The sequence below is a fragment of the Falco naumanni genome, chromosome 7 (assembly GCF_017639655.2).
Source record: "Falco naumanni isolate bFalNau1 chromosome 7, bFalNau1.pat, whole genome shotgun sequence".
Lineage (NCBI taxonomy): Eukaryota > Metazoa > Chordata > Aves > Falconiformes > Falconidae > Falco > Falco naumanni.
In genome coordinates, this window is record NC_054060.1 from 1,163,749 (window position 1) to 1,185,678 (window position 21,930).

At 44.4% G+C, this 21,930-nt stretch overlaps 1 protein-coding gene across 20 annotated transcripts in view; it reads left to right on the forward strand.

Annotated features, from left to right (window-relative positions):
* The window catches only part of BBS4 (Bardet-Biedl syndrome 4), a 43,598-nt gene extending 22,095 nt beyond the window's left edge, over positions 1–21,503 (forward strand). For 8 of the 20 annotated variants that reach the window (XM_040601107.1, XM_040601113.1, XM_040601109.1 and 5 more), the window contains 14 exons: positions 1,114–1,177; positions 1,931–2,042; positions 2,662–2,734; positions 4,579–4,632; positions 6,408–6,535; positions 8,341–8,395; positions 9,905–9,973; positions 11,230–11,382; positions 11,515–11,686; positions 12,164–12,233; positions 16,132–16,273; positions 16,658–16,868; positions 17,274–17,538; positions 18,477–18,562. In XM_040601107.1, the coding sequence (XP_040457041.1) occupies positions 1,114–1,177; positions 1,931–2,042; positions 2,662–2,734; positions 4,579–4,632; positions 6,408–6,535; positions 8,341–8,395; positions 9,905–9,973; positions 11,230–11,382; positions 11,515–11,686; positions 12,164–12,233; positions 16,132–16,273; positions 16,658–16,868; positions 17,274–17,524 (1,554 nt within the window). In that variant the 3' untranslated portion in view covers positions 17,525–17,538; positions 18,477–18,562. Of the gene's footprint in view, positions 1–1,113; positions 1,178–1,930; positions 2,043–2,661; positions 2,735–4,578; positions 4,633–6,407; positions 6,536–8,340; positions 8,396–9,904; positions 9,974–11,229; positions 11,383–11,514; positions 11,687–12,163; positions 12,234–16,131; positions 16,274–16,366; positions 16,591–16,614; positions 16,869–17,273; positions 17,539–18,476 lie in introns of those variants that run through there. The other 12 variants (XM_040601121.1, XM_040601122.1, XM_040601123.1 and 9 more) reach the window with 8 other exon arrangements.
* The last annotated feature ends 427 nt before the right edge of the window (positions 21,504–21,930 follow it).

Here is a 21,930-nt window from a genome sequence, read left to right on the forward strand (position 1 = left end):
CACTTGGCAGGAGTGCCAGATGAGCACCAGGTTATTGCCAGCCCAGAAATTTTCCTTTCCCTCCTTTGTCTCTTCCAATTCTGAGCAAGAGGAGTCTCAGAGCAGAAATGATGCTCTTGGTTTGTAGCCAGAGTGCTCATCCTCCCCAAGGTCACTCTTTGACCAGCTGTGTAATTTCAGGTCATGTGTGACTGTGGAATATAGCTGAACTGTACCCGTGCCCCAAAGTATCAGCTACATGAATGCAGGCAGCAAGAATTTACATTTTCATCAGGTTTTTTCCCCCTTCCTTTTCCCATATGCTTCTCATTTGTTCATTTGGCTTTCATTGACTCAGCTGCAGTTGCTCCAATTCAATTTATTTCTTCACAAATGGCCTAGAGTAGATACCCTTATCAGCAGAGGATGCTTTCAGAGATTCCTTGTGGCACTTTCCCCAGGTAATATCTAATTATCTTTGGTAATAGGCATGAACAGAGAAATACTAAAAGGGCTACAGTATTCCTGGCACAATGCTCTTCACACACAGTGACCAGCTTGCACTTTTGTAGCTGTCCCAGCCGCAGCCCAGTCCCTTTGTTACACATAAGGTTGTGGTTTCTGTAACTGAAACCAAATCCCTGTTACTAGCTTTGTTAAAATGATGGACGTTTACAATAGCATTTTAATATAGTATATTGCAGCAACTAGCTACAAATTCTGTATTAATACTTACTTTTCCAAGCACAAATTCTCATTAAATGAATTTGTAGTTCTCATGTCCTGTGTGACAACACTGTTGCCATCACATGAGGAAGAACTGTGTCCATCAACACGTTGCATGATGTTTAAGTTAAAGTTATTTTAGGGCATTTTGCAATAACACAGATACAGCACAGCTATGTGTAACACATATGAAAAATTCTCCAAGTCAAGGTTGCAGAAGGTGTTTGGTCAGTCAGAAATAAATTTTCTTTCATAAAGATTGCCTTTATTGAAGTATTTGAAGGGTTTATAGTCTTCTGAAAGCTGCCATGCTGCAGTTTAGTAATGGGGTAATGGTGAACCAGCTAATGGGCTTTTCAGTGAGGGAGACTGTGTTTGATCTGTACTTGCTGCACTTTGTCATTCCAGGCTGTCATCAAAGAGCAGCTCCAGGAGTCTCAAGGGCTGTGCGAATATGCAGTCTATGTTCAAGGTGTGTGGCAGAAAGTTTTAATTTTCCTAAAGCAAGTTACTTCTGATTTGAGATATAGTGAACAATAAGGGGAACAGGTGATGGAAACATAAAACACATATGTAAAAAATATTCGGCTTTTTTTTTTCTGCTTGCTTGACGTTTGGGGCTTTCACATAAGATGGGCATATTAGATTTTCTGTGTTCTCCATATCGATGAGTTTGTCATCGATTCCTCCTTGGGCTATGGACTGTTGGTGTGTTGCTGTGTGCTTGGGTTGTGTGTTTGACTGTATTACAGATGCATGTTTTCTTTTAGAGCTACCTGCCTCAGGTGATCGTTGTCTGTTTGCTTTAAGGATGGTATTCCTCTTCCTGCCCTCTGTCCCCTAAAAAACGTGCCTCAACACTTGGCATTGCAATTCAAAGCTCTGTGGTGAGGCACAGCTGAGATTTGTTGGCCAAGGGCATACTGCAGCTTGTAGAAGCTAGGAGGGGGAGAAATCCAGACTGCATCTTAATGAGCAGTTGGCTAGGGTTTAGAGCTGCCTTTATTCTGAAACCCAGAAATTTTTCCAGGCATGCACGAGTCCTTTACATGTGTTGTCATTCTGTCCTCAGACACAACTTCTGCCCGAGGTTGCTGCAGGAGGGGGAAAGACCAAACGAGTGTTGTTATAAGATATCTGTACTCCCTCTTCTTTCCCTACTGTCAGAGGGGCACATTTTTCCTGCAGAAATGGACTAATTTGCCTCGTATATGTTGTCTTACAGCTTTGATATTTCGCTTGGAGGGGAAAATTCAAGAATCTCTTGAACTTTTTCAGACATGTTCCATTCTGAACCCTCGGAGCGTTGACAACCTCAAGCAGGTGGCACGATCTCTGTGAGTGGTGTTTTATTGTTTCTTTTTGATGTGCCACCCAGGACCTTCCATGTTTTGTTTTTCTCCCAGACATCAAGTGAAATCCCAGGCTGCTTAATTCCAAACATGCTTCCTTCTTATCAACATTAGAATTGGCTTCCAGAAGTGTGGGCTACCCTGAAAAGCAAAATCTGTGTTATCTGCCTGGCTGCTATTGTATTTTCTTTTTCTTTGTGCTTTAAGCAAGAGGTAACACACTGATTTCTAGGTCCAGAGCTAAGGCTGCTGACCTGAGCTGTGTAAATTTGCCCTACAGACACCTTTCTGTCTCTGAATGTCCCGTTAGATCACCTGTCTTTTTCCTTTGAGACAAAGGCAGACTGCAGAGCCTGTGAATTCACTCCTTGCGTCTCCAGTAATGTCAGAGAGAGCCTCAGCATCTCGCAGGATTGATGACCTTGGCCCTGAAAGGGAGCAGTGCTCAAATTGTAATATTGCTGAGATTGTAAACTTCTCAGGGCTTCTCACGCAGGTCTCTGGAGAACTAGCAAATAGCATCATTTCTCACTGGCAAAGGTGTTAGTGGTTGCACAGCAGGGTTTCAGAGCAAGAAAAAATAGTAATTCAAATGCTTTCGTAGGTTTCTTTTGGGGAAGCACAAGGCAGCCATTGAAGTGTACAACGAAGCAGCTAAACTCGATGAAAAGGACTGGGTAAGTGTTTCATTGAATGCAGATTATTGTAGAATGCAGATATTTCTACAGTTTTATGAAGACAGCTGCAGACTTGTTCCAAGCAGAGGTGAGCTCATGCTGCCTGCAGTCTGAGCAGACGAGGAGCTGCAGGGCTGAGAGACATTGTCTTTTAGCACAGGCTCCCAAGCACAGATGAGCCTCTGCAGCGTTTGGTTTGGATTGCAGGAGCAAGGCATCATTTCTGCCAGCAAAATCCCACACCTTGTCTTGGGGCATAGAGAACTGAGCAACGTGTTTGAGCTTTGCAAAGTGTCAGTAGTAACACAGCCGTACATACACACACACACACACACACATATACACACATTAAGGAAAGTATGGGAAGCAGCTCCCCATTTGGAAACCCTCAGTTATTGTTAAAAGTTTCTGGAGTAATTGGGAAACTTTCTGTAATGCAAAACACCACTGAGATACACTACCCTCAAACTAGGTGAGAGGGTTACTTGCTACCTACCAGGTATTACCTGTTTTGGCAAAACGTGGGCTAATAGCTACAGGAGTGATATTTACATTGGCTCTTCTATATAGGAAGACAAAAAGTGAAGGAAAAGCATTGCAATGGAAATGTATGACAGTGGGTGAGAAGAGAGAGGACTTAGCTTGCAGATAGTTGTGGGCAGCCTTCTGCAGGTGACTTCGGCCTACGGAAGTGGTATTTCTAAGACAGGCTTTCTGCATGTGATCTCATTCCCTAAGACATCAGGCACTCGCTGATTTAGCTTGATACAAGGATATGTTTGGTATTATTCAACTTATCCTGTGCCAGACAATTCAGAAACCTTTTGTATTGTGGGTCTTCTTTCAAGTCTGCATTCCTTTAGCTAACCAAGTTACTTGCAGTATGTGCTTGGCATGCCTATAGCCTTATTTATAACCACAGCAGGCAGGCTTCAGTGGATATTTTGATTAGTTGTTTCCCATACCTGGCTCAGCGCTGGAACTAGAGCTAGCCTGTCCTCTTTCCTTGTGCTGTCTCATTCTGCAAGTAACCAGAAGTTACTGATTCATTACTGTTCTACACAGTTGGAGAGACTGTGTGGAGAAGAATATCATTCTAAGAGGGTTAATGGGGAAATAAGAGTTTCCTTTTAAAGGTCAAGGCTGCCTAAACTGATGAAGTAGTGAAATGCTTACTAGAATAGAAATGAGGAACTAGTGGACCTTGCTTTTTGGCTCTCCAGGATGTGTCAGGGTGGGGAAGGTGACAAGTAGCCTGTCTCTTAAACTATTGGTGATGGATTAGAGGCAGGATTGTTCCTTACAGTGTCACCAGAGTGTTTAGGATCCCTAGGTGATCTTCCTGCTCTCTTGCAAAATTGTTTAAGATGCCAGAGGGTTATCAGCCCTTCTGGTACTCAACTTCTGTTATGGGAAATCAGGCACATCTTCAAACTTTGTCCAGCTGGGTGCAGCATTGTTCATATTCTAATGACTGTACAGGTGGATTGAGAGCCACCCATAAGGGCAGCTTATCTAGCGTCAGAGATCTCCCTGGGAACTGAGTCACGTCTCAGTGAAGAAACTGGTCTTTGCTCCTGGTTCTCTGAAGAGACCATTGTCATTTCTGTGTTTTTTGTCTCGGTGGCCTGTAGTCTTTTGTGTACAATCACATTTAAGCTCTGTAGGAAGTAACTTGAATTTAAAGGTTTACTTGATCTACAAAGCCAGAAGGGTGTGGGCAGGCACAGAGGTCTCCCCATCTGGGTCTGTGATGACTGTTATCACTGGCAGATTACGTAGTATGTATTTCATACCTCATGCTGATTTGGTTTTGTTTGTGGTTTGCTTTTTTTTTCATACAGGAGATCAGACACAACCTGGGTGTGTGCTACATGTACCTGAAACACTTCAACAAGGTAATGCAAATGCTCTTCTTATCTACCTGACAAAGAGGAAGCAGCACTCCCAGAAGTTTCACTTTCTTTGGTAGTTTGAAGTTGATCATTTGCAGTGATAGGTATCAAGGAAGTTTTTTTCTTCAGCATTTGTTTGTGGAAGCAAAACTTTGTGAGCTGTCTCTGTTTTCATTTGCATGTTGAATTACTTTGAGTCAGCTGCAAGTTGGATAAGAGTGAAATGGAAGTTAGCCTTGTTGCAGGTCAGGAGGCTTTTTCTGAACTAGGATTTTTCGGAGTGTTTCTGGTTTGAGAGGGAATGTTTGAGCAACCTCAAAGAGCTGCCTCAAACCAACTGTGCTCCAACAAGAGCTGCTTGTTGAGCTGTTACTGAGCCTTTTAAAGCCCAGACCGTAAAGACTGCTTGTTTTGTGAGGAGTAGCAATCCGTAAAGCATGCCAGTTTCATCTTCTTGAAGAAAGAGCAGTATGATGGTAAAGACCCAGACCACTGCCCCAGCATACAGCTCGAACTGCTGCACCTCGTGCAGAAAGTTTGTGAAGGAAACTGCGTGCCCCTTGGGTCTGGCAGGATTCAGAGAGAAGAATTATGGGGTTGCTGGAGGTGCAGCAGGCACCCTTTTCCCTTGGTGGAAAGGAATTGTTCCTGTGTCTGAAGCTCCTTTTGCACCAAGCCTGGGGGAAAAGCCACAAAAGAGCATAGTAGTGTGGGCAGCACTAACTTTATTAGCTTTGTAGCTAATAAAGAAGTTATTGGAAGCTTGAAACGGAGTTTTGTTTCCAGGTCTGAGGACACCATTCCCAGCTTCTCACTTAACACCCCTCAAGGTGCTTGTGGTGAGCACTGAGCTGTCTCTGATCCTGTGGGATTACTTTGTAAGGGAAAAATCAGCATTTAGAAACCCTTTGTTCCCGATTTGGCCCACTGCTCCATGCTGCTCTTTCTGGTACCGAACTGTGGCCCTGGCAGCAAACCCCTGCTGCGTTCTTTGTTTGAGGCATTGCTGTAAAGCGGGAAGCTCTGGAGTATAGGGTCATACTTGGAATTTTGTTGTCGGCACTCACACCTTCCTTGTCTGAGAGGTACTGGTCATGCTGGGCAGCAATACTTCGGTGAGGACATCTAAAATACAATGAAGCCTTCAGGGATGACTGTCTCTTCAGTAGTTGCTGGTAACAAATATCCCATGTTGCAGAATTACCGTGTCAGCAATTCTTTTTCTAATATATCATGTTTTCAGAGACAGCAAGTGTACTTTGCTGTCCTGCTGGCTAGGCCTGAGGAGGTAAAAGGAACACATGCTTCAAAGTGTCTCTTGTTGGAGGGGATTGGTGTGTGCCTGATGAGAGCTGATTCACTCCTCTTGTTTACTTGTCAATCCATTCTCATTGCTGGAATAAGCATTTTAGTGAAGAATAAACTGCAGTGTACCTGTTAACCTAACAAATCTGGAGCTTCCCTCAAACCAAATCAACTAAAATACAGAAACAGGCCCATGCTGCTCTCCTCCTTGGGAGGTCGTTGCCTCTTGGCTTGGTTTGAAGCACAGCATGCTGCCTTTTTCTGTCCCTAAAAGTACATGGCTCCTGATGCAGAACTTGTTTCAACAGTTAGCTGGGCTGGGTTTTGCTAGCAGGGTTCTCCCAGCGCAGGGGGTGTTAGCTGTTCCTTTTCGCTAGCTGCTGGGGATTGCTTTTGGGCTATTGCTTCACTGAGGTCTCTGTAATCACTTTTTTTTTTTTTTTTTTTTTAATTTTCTGTGGTTGTGTGTTTAGGCACAAGACCAGCTAAACAATGCCTTGGAGCTCAACAGACACGATCTGACTTACATGATGCTGGGGAAAATTCACCTATTGAAGGGGGAGACGGATGAAGCCATTGAAGTCTATAAGAAAGCTGTAGAGTAAGAATATATCCTTTTTCTCCCTGCCCATGTCCCATCCTGTGCCAGGAGAAATTTGATTGGTGTCCCAGATCTGAATTGAGGACATGATTAAAAAGCTAATGGTAATTATAGTGTCTCTGTGCAAAGCTGGCACTTTCAAGCTCTTCAGCTGTCTCTGCTCTCAGCTGTAGTCCTCCTCCTGCTGACAATGTGTCAGGAAAGAAGGTAGCTGTTTGAAGGTCTGCCAAAAAAAAAGTGGAAAAACAAATGGACAGAGATGCCTGGGAGCAAACCAATCCAAAACTGACTTCATAAATCCCAAAGGTTTATCTAACGAAAAGATCTAACCCCGGGTGTCTCTCTAACCCTGATGGTCTGTCAAAAATGAGTTGCTGGGTTTCACACACTGTTTTCACTTGGAGTGATTTGTGTGTGAAAGCGTGTGAGTAGGCAGACTAGAGATGGAGATGGATTGGTGCACAGTGAGTTTCTCCCACCCCATCACTGTTTCTCAGAACCGATTTATCATCTTTCAGGGCATTCCTGAGCATCTGATTTACCAATGCTTTTAAAATGTAGTTTTGTAATGGAGACAAACAGTAAAGAAAAGCAGGAGCATGTCAGAAGCCGCTGGAGGATCTACATTTTGTACTGGCTTTTTCCACATACTGTTTCCTTACACGTCTGCTTTTGGCTGCTGTCTAACAGTATATTGGGTTGGGTAGACATTTGGACTAATCTAGAATGTTTATTACGTAAATAATCCTTGCTAAGCATTTTACCAGGTTTATGTATGTTACCTTGGTGCTCCCCTGCCCTCCCTTCTTCCTCACTCCTGTTTTTTTTGTTGTTGTTCTCATCTGCCTGTTACATTTTGCCTGCTGTTACCAGCTGCAGGGTAGTCTGCCATTGCTCTGTGTTTATATACCGTCAGGCACAAGCAGTTTTGTTGTGGTTGAGGTTTAATGCCAATGTGAGTGTGCGTATTAGATTTCTTAAATCTTGATAGCAAGGAATTGAAAACTTACTTCTGTTGAGTGAGACCACAAACAGTGTGTCCCTTTCCTTTTTTCTTTTTTGTTGTTGTTTTCATCCTATTTATGTCTTCAAAAGCTACTGGAAATGGAGATGCTTTTAGAAGGATTCACAATATTGCTGTGTGAAGCTCGTACTAGCAGTGAGGGACTGGGAGTTGCATACAGTGATTGAAAGACCTTGGGACATATTTTTTCAAGCTTGTCTGTGCTGAATGGAGCGGTGTGTATGGCCAGGGATACTGTCTGAGCACTCTGGCCTGTGGGCTGCAGTGCAGCACAAAGCTGTGGTGAGCAGCTCACAGCTGGTCTGCGAAACCAGGTTTTGTAATCTTTTTATAGGGTGAATTAAAAGTCTTATGATGAGTGTGTGTAGGATACATCAGAAATGCTGAGGATTGCCTGTCCTACATGGCCCGAGAGGCTTGGAATGGATTTACAGGGTGGTTTATGGGAGATGATGGAAAATCCCATTTTGTATTTCCAGGTCACTGATGCAGACTCGCTTTGAAGCTTAACAAAACCACATTATCTTATTATGCATCCAGATCTATTTCAGAGCTGTGTTGACTTCCCATTTATATCTAGAAGACATCTTGAAAGCTTAGGTGTAATATTGTTCAAAGGAAGTGTCCGTGATGATGGTTGATCTAGTATTTGTGTTTAATAATAGCAGTTAATTTCCTGAAGTGATACTAGTATAATGTAGCTTCAGAATCCTGTGTTCTGTTTATACATTGTTCTAGAAGGGCTAAGAAGCAACACAGCTCTCTGGCTTTTGTATTACAGGTTTTCTCCAGAAAACACAGACCTCCTTACAACACTGGGGTTACTTTACTTGCAGGTACTAAAGACTGTTAGCCATTATGTGAACCTAATTATTTTCAAAATGACCAAGTTTATTTTTTTGTAGCGTCAATTTCTATCCACCTTTCCATGACTTGCACACATTTCTGCATTTAACAGGACAGAGTTTGCTTTTCTGTATCTTTTTTTTTTCCTTTTGGTGCTAAAAGCAAGTTGATTCCCTGGACCTGAGCCAGAGCAGGAATTCTGTTTGGCAACTGCCCTAATTCTGTTAGAAGTCCTCCAAGTGTAACAAAACGTGACTACTCATTACCTTGTTTCTGGAGCAGGGGTCTAGCAAGTTATTCTCCTACAAAAGCAGCCATGAAATTGTTAGTGTTAATGCACCATAGAAGAAAATCTGACTTGATTTAAATAACAAAGGCACCTTATCACTTGGGTCTGTAAAATGTATGGGAAGCACTGTCTGATTTTTCCAAAAGTAAGCTTCCCAGAGAGTGAACAAGCAAAGAAGAACAGACAGTAGTGCCCAAAGAGATTGATGGGCTAGAAAACTTGCACCAAGTGCTGATTTGGAAAGATCTTTAAGCATTTCCCTAATCCTTTAGATGCTCAAGTATAAAATGTAGGTCTTGAAAAAAATTGCCTTGCTCTAGAGATAGGGAAAATTAATAGGAGCCTTGGATGTCTTAAGTGGCTATGTATGGATTTAGAAGGGAATATGATATGGGAAGGGGGATCTGTAAGATAGAAGTAGTGTGAGTATAACATTTGCTCTGTGAATTTAGCCCCTAGGTCTCTGTGATGTGGTTCATTTGTTCAGTTAATCATGGCTCTGGATACATACTCACCTTCAGGAGTTTAAAAGATGCATCTACAGCTTTCCCACTTGCTATTAATTGCAGAAGGTGCTGGACTCTGATGCATCGGTATAATTGCTGGAGGGATGGATGGGCTTATTGTCAATTTTTGTGACCAAAAAAGGACACCAGTATCCAGATTTTTACTCTGTTTGGACTGGTACAGTTCTGGCATAACTCAATTGAAAACAGTAGGATTTAAGTGATTCTAAGCAGTCATGTGCATATGTATGGACAGAGTCATGTCCACTAACACTTGCAGTCAATTAGAAGACAAGAGAAGACTTTCTGATGTGGAAAGAGTGCCCTGGGGAGTAAGGAAGTTGTGGTCAGGGAATCAAGGGTGTGCAAAGCCGCAATCTGTAGCCTCTCTTCTAGAAGAGAGGAAGGAGCAGAGGACTATCAACCCAGAGCTCACTCCTGTATGGAAAAATCAGAGCACAAACTATATGGAAACCTTTGTTTTGGTCAGAACAGTGAATCCGGCCCAGCAAAATTAATTTTTAGACTCTGTTTTGTAAATTATCAAACAAGAACATGTGTGTGTAATGGGAGCACTGTAAAATTTGCTTTTCTGAATATTTGTTTTAACTGAACTAGAAATTCTAGTGCCCCAAAAGCATGTGTTCTCCTTCTTAACCTTCCTTATTCCTGAATTTCTGATGCTTATTTACTTCTTTTCCTAGCTTGGGGATTACCAGAAGGCTTTTGAACACCTTGGAAACGCACTTACTTATGACCCAGGCAACTACAAGGTATCACGAGGAGCTGAATGATGATAAGACACATCTTAAAGCTAATTCCAGTATCAGAGCTTTGCCATCTATATCCAGGGTCTTAGCCTGAAGAGGCTGTAAAGGATCATGCCCAGAAAGCTTTCTTCAGTATACATTTCTGGGACCTTTCCCTGGGTAATGAACTGGATGTGTGTGGAGGTAGGGAAAGTGGAGGAGGCAGAACATGGGATGTTAAATTTTCCCTTCGGTTTATAATCTGAAGTTGCACCAAAACCAGGTGGAATTTACTTTGGAAGGAAAGTCTTGTAGATATTGTTTCAAAAATCCCATGAGCTGTGCCTGGGTCCCTATGACTCCTAGGCACAGAGCACAGATACAAATGATATTGTATGATATTATTCTCCCATCTGCTAATAACCCTGTCTGTGGTTCCAGCTGTTGTTGTATACAAATGTGACTTTTCCTTGGCTCTAGTCTGGAAAGCCAAGCTTGGCATCTAGGTTTCATTCCTGATTGTGAAACTGCTTCCCTTTTTAGGCATGTTGCTTCATTTCTCTCTGTCTCTTTTTTTTCCTCCTGTACAATGTTAAAGATGTGGAGTACAGAAATGTGAGGTTGACAAATGATACATGAGTGCGAGCCAAATGTTGTGAAAACACCTTTACACTTACAAATTTTATTTGTCACTGTGAAATATTATAAAGGACTTAACTAGTGTGGTTTAATTACAGTGCGTTGCAATCACTTGGTTTTTTTCCCCATGCATATTTCCATTAATTTTCAGTATCAACCAGTCAGTGCAAACTAGGCTAGCTTTGCTGCATGTGTCTTGCTTGAGTATGTGTTACTTTCCACTAAACTTGCACCAGAACTGTTTCTATCTGTGCTTGTTGGTAAAAAGAGTCTATTAGTGCATAGAGCTTCTCAGAGATTTAGACTAGAAATCTCCTCTCCTAGGAGATACTACTGACACCCCAGAACATACCCTAAGTGCTTGTCATGTGGCAGTATTTCTGAGACAGTTGTGATCAAGATAGTGCAGGAAGAAGCAGACTCGAGTCCCTTCTTTACCATGTCTTCTGCTTTGTGCTGGGAGATTATCTTGAGTCCCCATCTGCTCCCCACTGTTGGTTTTGGCAGCCTCTAGAAGAAACCCCCTGAAAAAGCTGGTTGCTCTTGAGATAGCTTTAGTTTATTCAATTTGTCCTGTTGTCTTCTTGCTGTATTTGGAAAAGCACAGTTCCTTAGTTGGTCACTCTTGTCTTCTCTCAAAGGCTACTTTGGCAGCTGGCAGCATGATGCAGGCCCATGGAGATTTTGATGTTGCCCTCTCCAAATACAGGGTGGTCGCCAGCACCGTGCCTGAAAGCCCTCCGCTGTGGAACAACATTGGGATGTGCTTCTTTGGGAAGAAGAAATATGTAGCCGTAAGCATCTGGGTTCCTTTATTTTTTCCGTCTGTAGCTAACTTCATGCAAGAGCAAGATTCTTCTTGTGGCAGAGACAGGAGGTCTGCTCTGGGTGGGCAGTGTTACAGCACATTTATTCCTTTTTTGAAGGCTATCAGTTGCCTGAAGAGGGCAAACTACTTGGCTCCCTTTGACTGGAAGATTTTGTACAATCTGGGCTTAGTCCACCTGACGATGCAGCAGTACGCATCTGCTTTCCACTTCCTCAGTGCGGCCATCAACTTCCAGCCTAAGATGGGAGAGCTGTACATGCTCCTTGCAGGTGTGCAACGCGCGGTTACCCAGTTCCGGTGGACATCCAGCTTAGGGGGTGTGACATTAGAGAGACAGAAAGGTTGGGCTGAAGTAAACAAATGCTGGATAAAGGCTCTACTGAGAAGCTGTTCCCCGGTAGTTCACTGACAGGTAGAAAGTCTAAAGAGTCTGTTCTCTCTCTGGTGAATAGGAAGGTTAAATTGTAGTCAGATCAAGGTTAAATATTAGAAAAGACTTTCTACATGTAGGAATTTGGGTTTGGGTTGCCTAAGGAGTGGGTGTGGATTTCCAGCACTGGACATTTTTGGGGTGAAGTAAGATAAATATTTGTCAAAAGTTACATTAGTAGGGTTAAGCCTGGCAGCAGTCCAGACAACCCTGCTAGCACCTATTTATTTTACGATGTAACGACATTCAGTATTGCCCTAGAAATGAAGTCCTTGAGAAGCATCAACTTGTGTGTGCACATTTTGCTTTGGTACAGTTGCTCTGACAAACCTGGAAGACGTTGAGAATGCAAAACGTTCCTATGAGCAAGCTGTGGCACTGGACAAGTAAGTCTTAATCATATCTGTCAGTTGTTTGATCGTGTTGCTTTGCCTCCCTGCACTTGGTTTCCTTTGCATGCTTTGTCCCTCAGTCTACTTTGACCCTAAACGCTTTGCAGTAGGGAAATGTTTTTATTCCTGCAGCTGCACAAGTGACAGCTTTAAAGTCACCGTTTGTTTTTTTGGTTTTTTTTGTTGTGGTTTCTTTTTTTTTTTAATTTCAAGTCAGCTCTGAAAAATGACATGGAAATGTTTGAGAACAACCCAAAGCTGGTTTTTATTTTGCTTTTAGCTAGTGAGTCAGTGGTGATGACTTTGGATTCCAGTCCTCCTTTCAGTGAATATTTATATACAGTGGAGCAGATTCAATAGAAGAAAACCAGTCATCCCAGAGTATTTTGTAAACCCAAGTCTGAGCAGTGTGCAGAGCAATGAGATGCTTGGGGTAAAGCCTGTTCTGAGTTGGGCAGAGAGAAGATTTTAACTGGGAGAATGAGAGCACGAAGTTAGTGTAAGGCATATCGAGGGGCAGCAGTGTAGCCCTTTCTCCTCCGTTTTGTTGACAATGCCTGTTTGCAATCTAGCTCTTAAAATCAGAGCCTTTGGTTTCAGAAACGTTAAGATGTCATCGTTTCAGGCAGAAACCCAAATTTGTCTCAAATTTATTAATAGTTTTGTCTCTCTCGCCAGTTTACTGTGAATATTTGCATACTTAGAACAACGGGCAGGGTGCTCCTGCGCCTGGGGGTCTGTGAGCTGGTGGCAGAGCTGCTGCAGGACTCGCTCGTCTGCAGGGGCCACTACAAGGTGGCATGAGAAGATGCTGGTCCCTTTTCCTCTGTCCTCTCTAACCTAGCGGCACTGGCTAGGCTTAATTTTAGGAATTATGGAAGTTCCTAAGCCCATTATAAAGGGCAGCGGGTTTCAAAAAATAGTGTTTGACACTGTAGTGCAGTTCTCTTCGCGAAGAGGTGCTGTAAATGCTCTCAAGTGCTTCCTGGGAATTACATGGCTTGTGTGCATGCCAGGGCTCTTGAATCAGCCCTGCACAGCCAGTACACATCCGGCACTCAAGTTCTTCATACTTACGCATCAACAGAATTACAAGGCAAGTTTCAATATTACTTCTACATCTGTTTGAAATGTCAGTAGGTCTGTGCAGCCTCCTTAGAGGAGCTGCACCTGTGCAGACTATGGTTGAAGAGGGTGTTTTGCAATCGGTCATTCCTTCCAACATCACCAAGTCCAGACTCCTTTGCCTGGCTTTCCTAGTCAGCCTTCCATACCTAGCAGGGCAGTACAGGAGATTGCTCAGGCTGCTTAGTCATGAATTTGTGTGCTTTGGTCAAAGAGAAGGAATAGAAAGTCAGCTCTACAACTTTGCCTAAGTATTTGGCACTACTGTGATGCTAGAGCTATGTAGTCTTATGGGGAAAATAAAACCTCATCAAAGCAAAACCGAATGCCAACTGCCAGGGACTGCTGGGAGGAATATCCAGACTTTGTTAGGCTTGTTCAGCTGACGTACTGTGTATTTTAGACAGTTATTGTGTGGCTGAATCCACATCCCCGCAGGCTTTCTTTGCTGGCATATTATGAACTGTTTGACTGGGATGCAGATAGCCGTGTTTGTTTCCATTGCCATAAATACTTCTGCAGCAGCACTGTGACATTTGGTCTGGGTGTCATGCTGGGGTCTGGAATGGAAAGCATCTTGGAAAAATCATTAAAAAAAGGTGTTTCTTCTTAGTACTCGTTCTAGTTCATAGCTGTCTTTTTGTTCAGTGGTTATTTAGATATTGATTTTTTTTTCTGTGATATTGCTTCTCTGCTCTTGAAGGCAAATTAGCTTCATACGGTTCAATTAATTTTAGAACTGTCTGTTCCCAGATCTGTCTGATCTCTTCAGTGTTTTGTTGTGTGGTTTTGTATTTTCTTTTTTGGCGTCTTTTTGAGGAGGTGAATAGGTGGGGTTTTGATTATTTATTTTTTTCAGACCTTACTTCCTTTGCTTTGGCAAAGACAGCAAGGAGGGTTGTTGTGGGTTTTTTTGTGGTGGGATCAGTGTTCCAGTTTTACAGTTAAAGGAAAACCAATGGTTATAAATGCTATCAGATTTCTTCTAATAATCTGCCTTGCAGTGCTGTCACGTAACTTACCAAGGATGGATAGTCACGGCCTGCAGGTAACTTTCTTTTTATTGAACAGTGCTAGCAGAAGCCTTTCTTTCTGCACTTTCCACAGAGGATGGTCTCTCTGCCTTGGTCCCCCAGGCACGGATACCGGAGTTCTTGGATGGCTCCAGTTATCCCTGCTACACTCCAGGAGAGGGCACCAGTCCCTCGCTCACATTTATTGAGCAAACTACAAAGCATCTCTCGCTGACCTGTGTGCAGCGACACATGGATGCAGCTCCTCTGCAGGGGGCTGTGGGTAGACAGTAATCTTCCATGCACCCTGTCGCAGCACTCTCCGAAGTAGCCGGCTGCAACAAGGTCTTTTACCATCACATACCAACATACTCTTAATGCTACTTTGCTGCCTTCTTCTTGTCCCTCCTCTTCCAGGGCATGTATTCTCTCTCTTCTCTCTGCTTCTTCCTCCTCTCTCTTCCTTGGCTGCCCAGCCTCCTCACAGAACCAGCCACAGCTGCACCTTGTCTACATCAGCCAACCCACCGCACCTGAAGCCAGCCCACAGCTGTATGTTATCAATGATAATTAACCCAGCTTCATTCTTCTACAGCACCCCTCGACAGCTTGTCCCCTGTTCTGCCCAAATGCAACCTCTGCTCCTCCAGGTCTCATCCTGCAGCCTGGATGAGCCCAGCATCTGCATGAGCTCCCATGCTGGGGCTAGTGACCCTCTTGCATTTCATTCCTTTGTCAGGTACTACACGTGCATTTTGCTTTTCCAAAATAAGGGTGAAATTCAGGCTGCTAAAGAATGGTCAGAATGTTTGTTGAGTGGGGCTTGTCAGGCAATTAAGGAAGGATCAGCACCCTGACAGCTTCACTTAATCAATTACAGAGCCAAGGGAGTCAGCAGCTCACTCTTTCCCCCCAGTTTAGTTTGCTCCTGCTTCTGGCTATGCCAGAAGAAGAGTTGATTTCTGGGTTAGTGTATCCTAGTGAAGAAAATGGATACTGTGGAAAATGTGAATATATGGAGCAATTTTGCCTTTTTGAAATCTTGATGTGCTGTTCTGAATCAGGAAGGGAGGCAGGACTGTGCAGGATAACAGTATTATCTGCAGTGCTGGTCTCCTCTTTGAGTCCTTCGTTAATAGGCGTCGCCTACAGTTTCTGTGTAACAGTACGTATGGTTATGTATGCTTTTACTGGGTGAGTGGGAGAGGAGAGGTGAGGAAAATTAAGTGTAAACAGCATGTTCTGTAGCATGTTGAGGTGTAAAAGACTGTCAGTAAGCAGGAGTGTGTTCCACTGCCCTGCCCCATGACAAGCTGCTCCCCTACGAACTGGGAGACCTGTGAGAACCTGAGATAAACCAGAGCAGAGGTCAGCTTTCACAGTGTGATGGAAGGCCCTGGCACTGCGCTACCTGCCCCAGGGCAAGGGGTTGGCAGACCAGGCACTGCCTGAAGACACTCCTGAGAGGGTCCCTAAGTGCAAAGAATTGGCTGTTGCAGAGAAGACCCTTGGAGGGGGTAAGGCAGCTAGCAGGGTCGTTTATATTGTCCTTGACATTGGGATACTTTGCTGAGCCCAGGCACTGGGTTTCTCACCAAGCGTGTGGGACTGGCTGTGCAGCCCCTCATCTGCTTCATGGTTAGCGTTCCCCATGGCTTGCCTGTGCCAGACAGTAAGGTGTCTCCAGCTTTGCTGCTTAGGCACCTTTTAGCGTTATTCAAGTCAGGATAAGTGAATGTGTGTGTTTGCTGCAGGTGCAACCCCCTCGTCAACCTGAACTATGCAATTCTGCTGTATAACCAGGGTGACAAGAAGGGAGCCCTCTGCCAGTACCAGGAGATGGAGAAGAAGGTCAATGCAGTGAAGGAGAGTAGTATTCTTGACTTTGACCCAGAGGTATGTGCCTAACAGCTGTCAGCGGGAACTAAGTAGCTGTGCTAAGACTGGCACAAACAAGGGGGAAATTTTATTTTGGATTCCAATTATTAGGAAGAAGTTCTACTTACAAGATTTTCTGAGTAGAGCAGTTGCCTGCTGAGAGCTGGTTGCTTCATTTCTGCTGTTTGAAGCCCAGTTCTTAAATCAATACACAGCAAGACAAGATTTCCTCTTAATTAACGGAATGAATTAGCGGTGATGTTTCCCTTGAGCACCAAGGCAGTAGCCAGCTCTGCACAGCTCTCCTTTTTTTCACTTTTTTTTTTTGGCGGTGTTGTTGACTTTATTGTTGTCTGAAGTGTTCCTGTTTACAGTGGTCTTCTCTTTTTGCTTCTTGAGAAGATGGTGGAGGTTGCCCAGAAGATGGGAGCTGCCCTGCAGGTGGGGGAGAGCCTTGTCTGGACTAAGCCTTCTAAGGAGTCTAAATCCAAGCAGAGAGCTGCTCCGTCAGGAAAATCCTCTGGCGCTCAGCAGCCTTTGGGCTCTAACCAGGCGCTGGGTCAAGCCATGTCCTCAGCTGCAGGGTATGGGAGATCCGTGCAGCTTCCCCCAGGTGATTCTCTTTTGCTTCTCTTTTTAAAGTACAGCTGTGGCAGGGGAGCAAAACGTGCCTTCCTTTGCGTACAGCAGGGGTCCTCAAACTATGACCCGCGGGCTGGATACAGCCCCCCAGGGTCCTCAGTCTGGCCCCCGGTACTTACAGACCCCCCCGCCAGGGGTTTGGGGGGGAAACCAAGCAGCCACAGATGACTGCCTGCCACTTCATCTGCGCCGGCCCCCTGGTTAAAAAGTTTGAGGACCCCTGGCATACAGAGTTACAACGTGCGTTTAGAAATGTATCGATTGCTTACACGGTAGCGATGTCAGTGTTTGGTAATAACTTTCCCAGATTTCTGAGTTAAGGGAGTGTGTAGGGAAGATGTTCTCTGTGGTGCATTATACTATTGTGTTTTTGCAGGGGGGTGGAAAGGCAGTAGTTTCCCTTCCTGCCTGAGCCACAATCGGCAAGCCTCCATTAGTGTGCAGTTGAGACCTTGCTCTGGAAAAGGGGCGGTTTCAGAAACTGGACATCTTGTCTTCCTTTGGAAGAAGCCAGGAGCTGACATTTACAGACAGGCTGCTGGAGAGAAGGGAAATGACGGACAACTCTCTGAAGCACTTTATCGTATCATTTCTGTTACAAAAATAACTGCAACTGGATTACTTTGAAGCTGTCCAGCCAGGTCCCTGCCTTGCACATGTTTCTGGATTAGCTTTTAGTGCGGGCCAGTGGACTGAAAGTTGCTCAGGAGATAGCATCAGCCTTAGAGGGCTTACGCCAATTATTTGTATGTGCTTGCTTCTTGCTGGGGCTGGGTAGGAGCATCTCCTGAGCCACCATGCACAGCCCAACCTCTGCTCACCCCTTGGCTTCTCTGGGGGAATGCGCTAGAGATGTTGTTCATCATCGTGATTTTCTGTTACTCTTAGTCGTGTTGCCCATGGGCTGAACCAGGAGAGAGGTTGTGTAATCCAGGCCTCCTTCGCGGGCACCCCTAAGGACCTGCTCCATTTTTCATGCATGGAATAAAGTTTCCATGCAGGGAAGACTTAGCCAGAAAAGCTGAAAAATAAAACATAACAGGAATTTAGGGCTTACCCGAAGGACTTTATTATCCATATCAGAGAAGGGAGCTGGTTCATAACATCCGTTGTCAGCCTAAATCTTAAGTGTAGAAACAACTTCAGCGTGAAAGTGTCCTATTTTGATGCTATTAACAGCTACTTTACCTACCTGGAAACTCTCCCTGAGTTTGCTAAAACTGTGAACTGAAAACAATGCTGTGGTTTTGGCTCCAGCTTGAGTATAAACTGGCTTCAGTGGAACTGTTTTCCTTTCTAAAGCACGAGTTAATTCCTAAGTTTGTACCGACTTCTCAAAGCAGGCCAGCTGAATAAGATACTGTACCTTAGCCTCCCTTTGGCAGAACTCGGGGTACTGTAAGGTCCCTGGCTCTCACAAAAGAACTGAATGCTATTGTTAAGCTAATGCTAGACAGAAGAAATCTGAGAGTAATTAAAAGCTTTTATTGTTCTGCCTATCTGTGCTGCCTGGAAGGGCAAAAAGAATAGGCAAAACATGGGTAGTCGTATAGTAACAGTAATGGTGTTCCCTCCCCAGATGCTGGAGCATCACTTCCACCTGCAAAGCCTCCCTCGCTGCCTCTGGAACCAGAACCAGGCTCAGAAACGAGCCCTGAGGAGACCTCGGCACCAACAGGGGATGAGGAACAGAAGAAAGAAAAGCGCAAGAGCCGGCAGGCAGCAGACTAGGGCAGACTTCACTCAGGACAGGCAGGTGCAGGAGCATCTCCAGAGCTGCCTGCTGACTTGTCGGGAAAGGGACTTGCCCTCTCCCCCGACCCACAGTGGCTTCATCCCACTGTCAGTTAGTCTAAATGCAGCTGTTTTCTGTTAATGATTTTAGCACGTGGTCTCTACCTTGTCACAAGGAGTCCTTGCAGCAATCAGAAGAGGTTTCTGCGTAGCTGTTAGTGTGGTCGCAGCTGGCTGCAAGACAGGAATGGAGATCCATCTCTCCATGGAGCTGGCAGTCTTCAGTGTCTGGGTGGCAGTCCTCCAGTACATTCAGAAAAGCCAGCAGCAGTGACTCAGCATCCTGCACCTCAAAGAACCCCTTCCAGTAGCTGAACTTTTAAGTGGCTGAGGAAACCCTCCACAGGCTGTAGTAAGGTCAGTGGTACTACGCTGGGAGAGGGGATGAAGGCAGCGCAGCTCACCAGGGCAAGTGCAGGCAGTAAGCCAGGCTCAGGACCAGTGCAGCCTGGCTTACTGTGAAACAGGGGCTTGTCACTCCCTGTTTCACAAGGACAAGGCTTTGTAAATGCTTTGTGAGGGCAGAAAAAAGGAAGCTGAAGCAGCTGGGAGCTGGCTTTCCTGGCCAGGGCAATGTCACGGTCACGGGGCATGAGAGGCACTTTAAAGCTCATGTTTTCCTTAGTGGTGGCAGCCATGAAAGGCAGGGGAGCTGGTTTGCGGGGTGGGGGGTGGGTGATCACTCCGTTAGCACACAGACCAGTGGAGGATGGGTGGCTGAAGCAGACCTGCCGTGCTGGGCTGACAGCATGTGTGTTGGCCAGCCGATGGAGCTGGCTTCGTTAAGATTGTTCACCTTCTGATCCCAGGGTCATCCTGTGTATTTCCTGAATCCAATCCATTTTAAAGAATGAACTTCTGTGTGGTAGCTAAGAAAATTGCAAAGCTGGCCCACAGTAAGACAAGAGGCTGGCTGTTCTGGAAGCAGGCTGGCTGTGGCAGCAAAAAAGTCCACCAAATTCTTGATTGTTTGCTGAGAAATGGGGTGAACGAGCGCAGTGAACCTCTGCGCATGTGGCTGGAGATCTGCCTTGAGAATTGGTATTGCTCGGCATGGCGGGAAAGATTGGTTTGCAGGGAAAAAAAGAGCAAGCCTTTTTGGAAAAGACGATATGGTCTGAATTTAAATTGTTTTAGTATGACAGCAGCCATGCTCTGAATAATTTAGTTGTACCCTCCTTACAGCTGCATTTTAGGAGAAATCATTTATGCGAGCTGCAAGGCAACAAAGCAGCCCACTGGTGAGCAGAACAAGGAATTTTAATGCCCATGTGATACTAGACATGTATCTAGACATGAAAATGTTTCTATCCTTGAACAGCAAAATCTTAGCCCTCCTTTTCTCTGCTGCTATCAGTTTGCTGTCTCTGGGATTTATCCAGAGCTTGATACGGCCCTCAAAACAACTGCTTTTGGGACCTAAAGGTGGGATCATCATATATAAAGAAACAGTAACTGGGTTAACTGTCGTTTTTCTCATCTTCCCCTCTGTGCTGAGAAGTACACAAAGCCATCATGGCTGTGAGACTTTTGATCTGAGTTTTCCAAATAGAAGGTGTAGCACTTCCCCAACAAAACTGGAGCTTCAGGGTTCTGTGTGTGTGCTGGTTAAGCCACCCAGCTTTTTAAACTGTATCTCCTGTGTTTAGTTCTGCACCGTTGCATTGTATTACTCCGTAATTAACAAGCCCAACAGAAGAAAGTTAGTAATGGAAACGTCTCTGTAGCAACAAGGTAGAAGCAGCATGACCAAGGCTCTGGATACATTAACAGCCTTCAGTTGTGCTGTGTGGGTAGCTGCCGTTATCCAGGATGACATTAATGCATCTTTAGACCACAACCAGGAACTGAAGTGCTATCCTGCTCCCTGGAGAACACCAAAAGAGTAGGAACCCTTTCTGTTTTGATTGCTAAAACTGCCTGCTTATCTCAAATGTGGCTTTTTTTTCCAGCTGTCCTTTACTAATGGGTTTTGTATTGGTACAGCTTCAGGGTAGCATTCCTGTAAGGTTTCCCTCATGCTAGGAGTTGAAGAAAACAAGATCTTTTGTGGAACACTGGCAAACTGAAACAAACCAGACAAGAACCAGTGTAAATTGGTTGCAGCAATTTATTCACATTAAAGTTTTTACACTGAAAGTTACTGCAGCATAAATGAGTGCCTGCGAAGAAGTTAAGATTGCAGAGCAAGGGTAGGCTGCGTATGGGAACTCTTCACCTCACCCCCAAAACTTTAGTGCAAGATAACAGTTGAGTGCTGTAGTCCTTCAGCCTTACTGCAACCACAAGGGCTTTCAAGCCAGGGAAGCTCCAGTACAAGGAACAATGACGAGAACAGCGTGATTACAGGTAGGTGAGCACCAGCATTGCTGACACAGGAAGATTTTCCCTCCATCTGCTTATGACCCTCTGTTTTAATTTTACTAGCTGCTTTACCCTGCCTTCTGCTTGTTGTAAAAAAAGACTGCATCAAACTCATCTGCTGTATTCAGTAGATGGGAGCAGGCCCTGTCCCACCAGTGGAACCTGTTACACCTTCTTGGCTGCTAGGATGCTTTTATAGGGTAAACCTTACATGTTTGTGCACAGGGTGTATCACATTTGAAGGTACTGTAAAGGTATTTAAAATAAATACGTATTTTGGTGAAAAGCTTATGCAGATGGCAAACCAATTCTTCTGTGAAAAGGAGCTGTAGCACCTTGTTACTTTCTGGATTTCAACAGAACAGAAGGAAGCTTCATGTCTAAGGAAACATTTTAAATATGTAATTACAGTTGGATAATAAATAGAACTGCAGTTCCTTGTCCTGTCCCCTCTCCTCCTCCTGGGTATTGTGACGATGGCATTTGCATACAGTAAATGCATAGTATCTTTATGGAGAGCTTTTTTTGTGCTACCTAATGATGAGAATGAGGCTGTACTGTTCTTTCAACTGGAATTAAGCAAGGGATTCTTCAGCAGGACTGTACTAAGTCAGTTAGGGATTTTGGAAATCACACCTTATATTCCTAAACCTGTTTCTGCCATCAGCCATAATTCTTACCTTCTCTTCCCCCCCTCCCCCCATAACTGAAATGTTGAGATGGAAAAGAATTAAGAGCTTAGTTTCTAAGGAAGAAGAAATCATGTGCTTTAGGACTTCCCCCCAGCCCCCTGCTTTTTTGAAAAAATGTCTGTCATTAACCAGGTTAAATCATACAGCTCACAAGGTAGACTGCAGCTTGACATCCTCACAGGA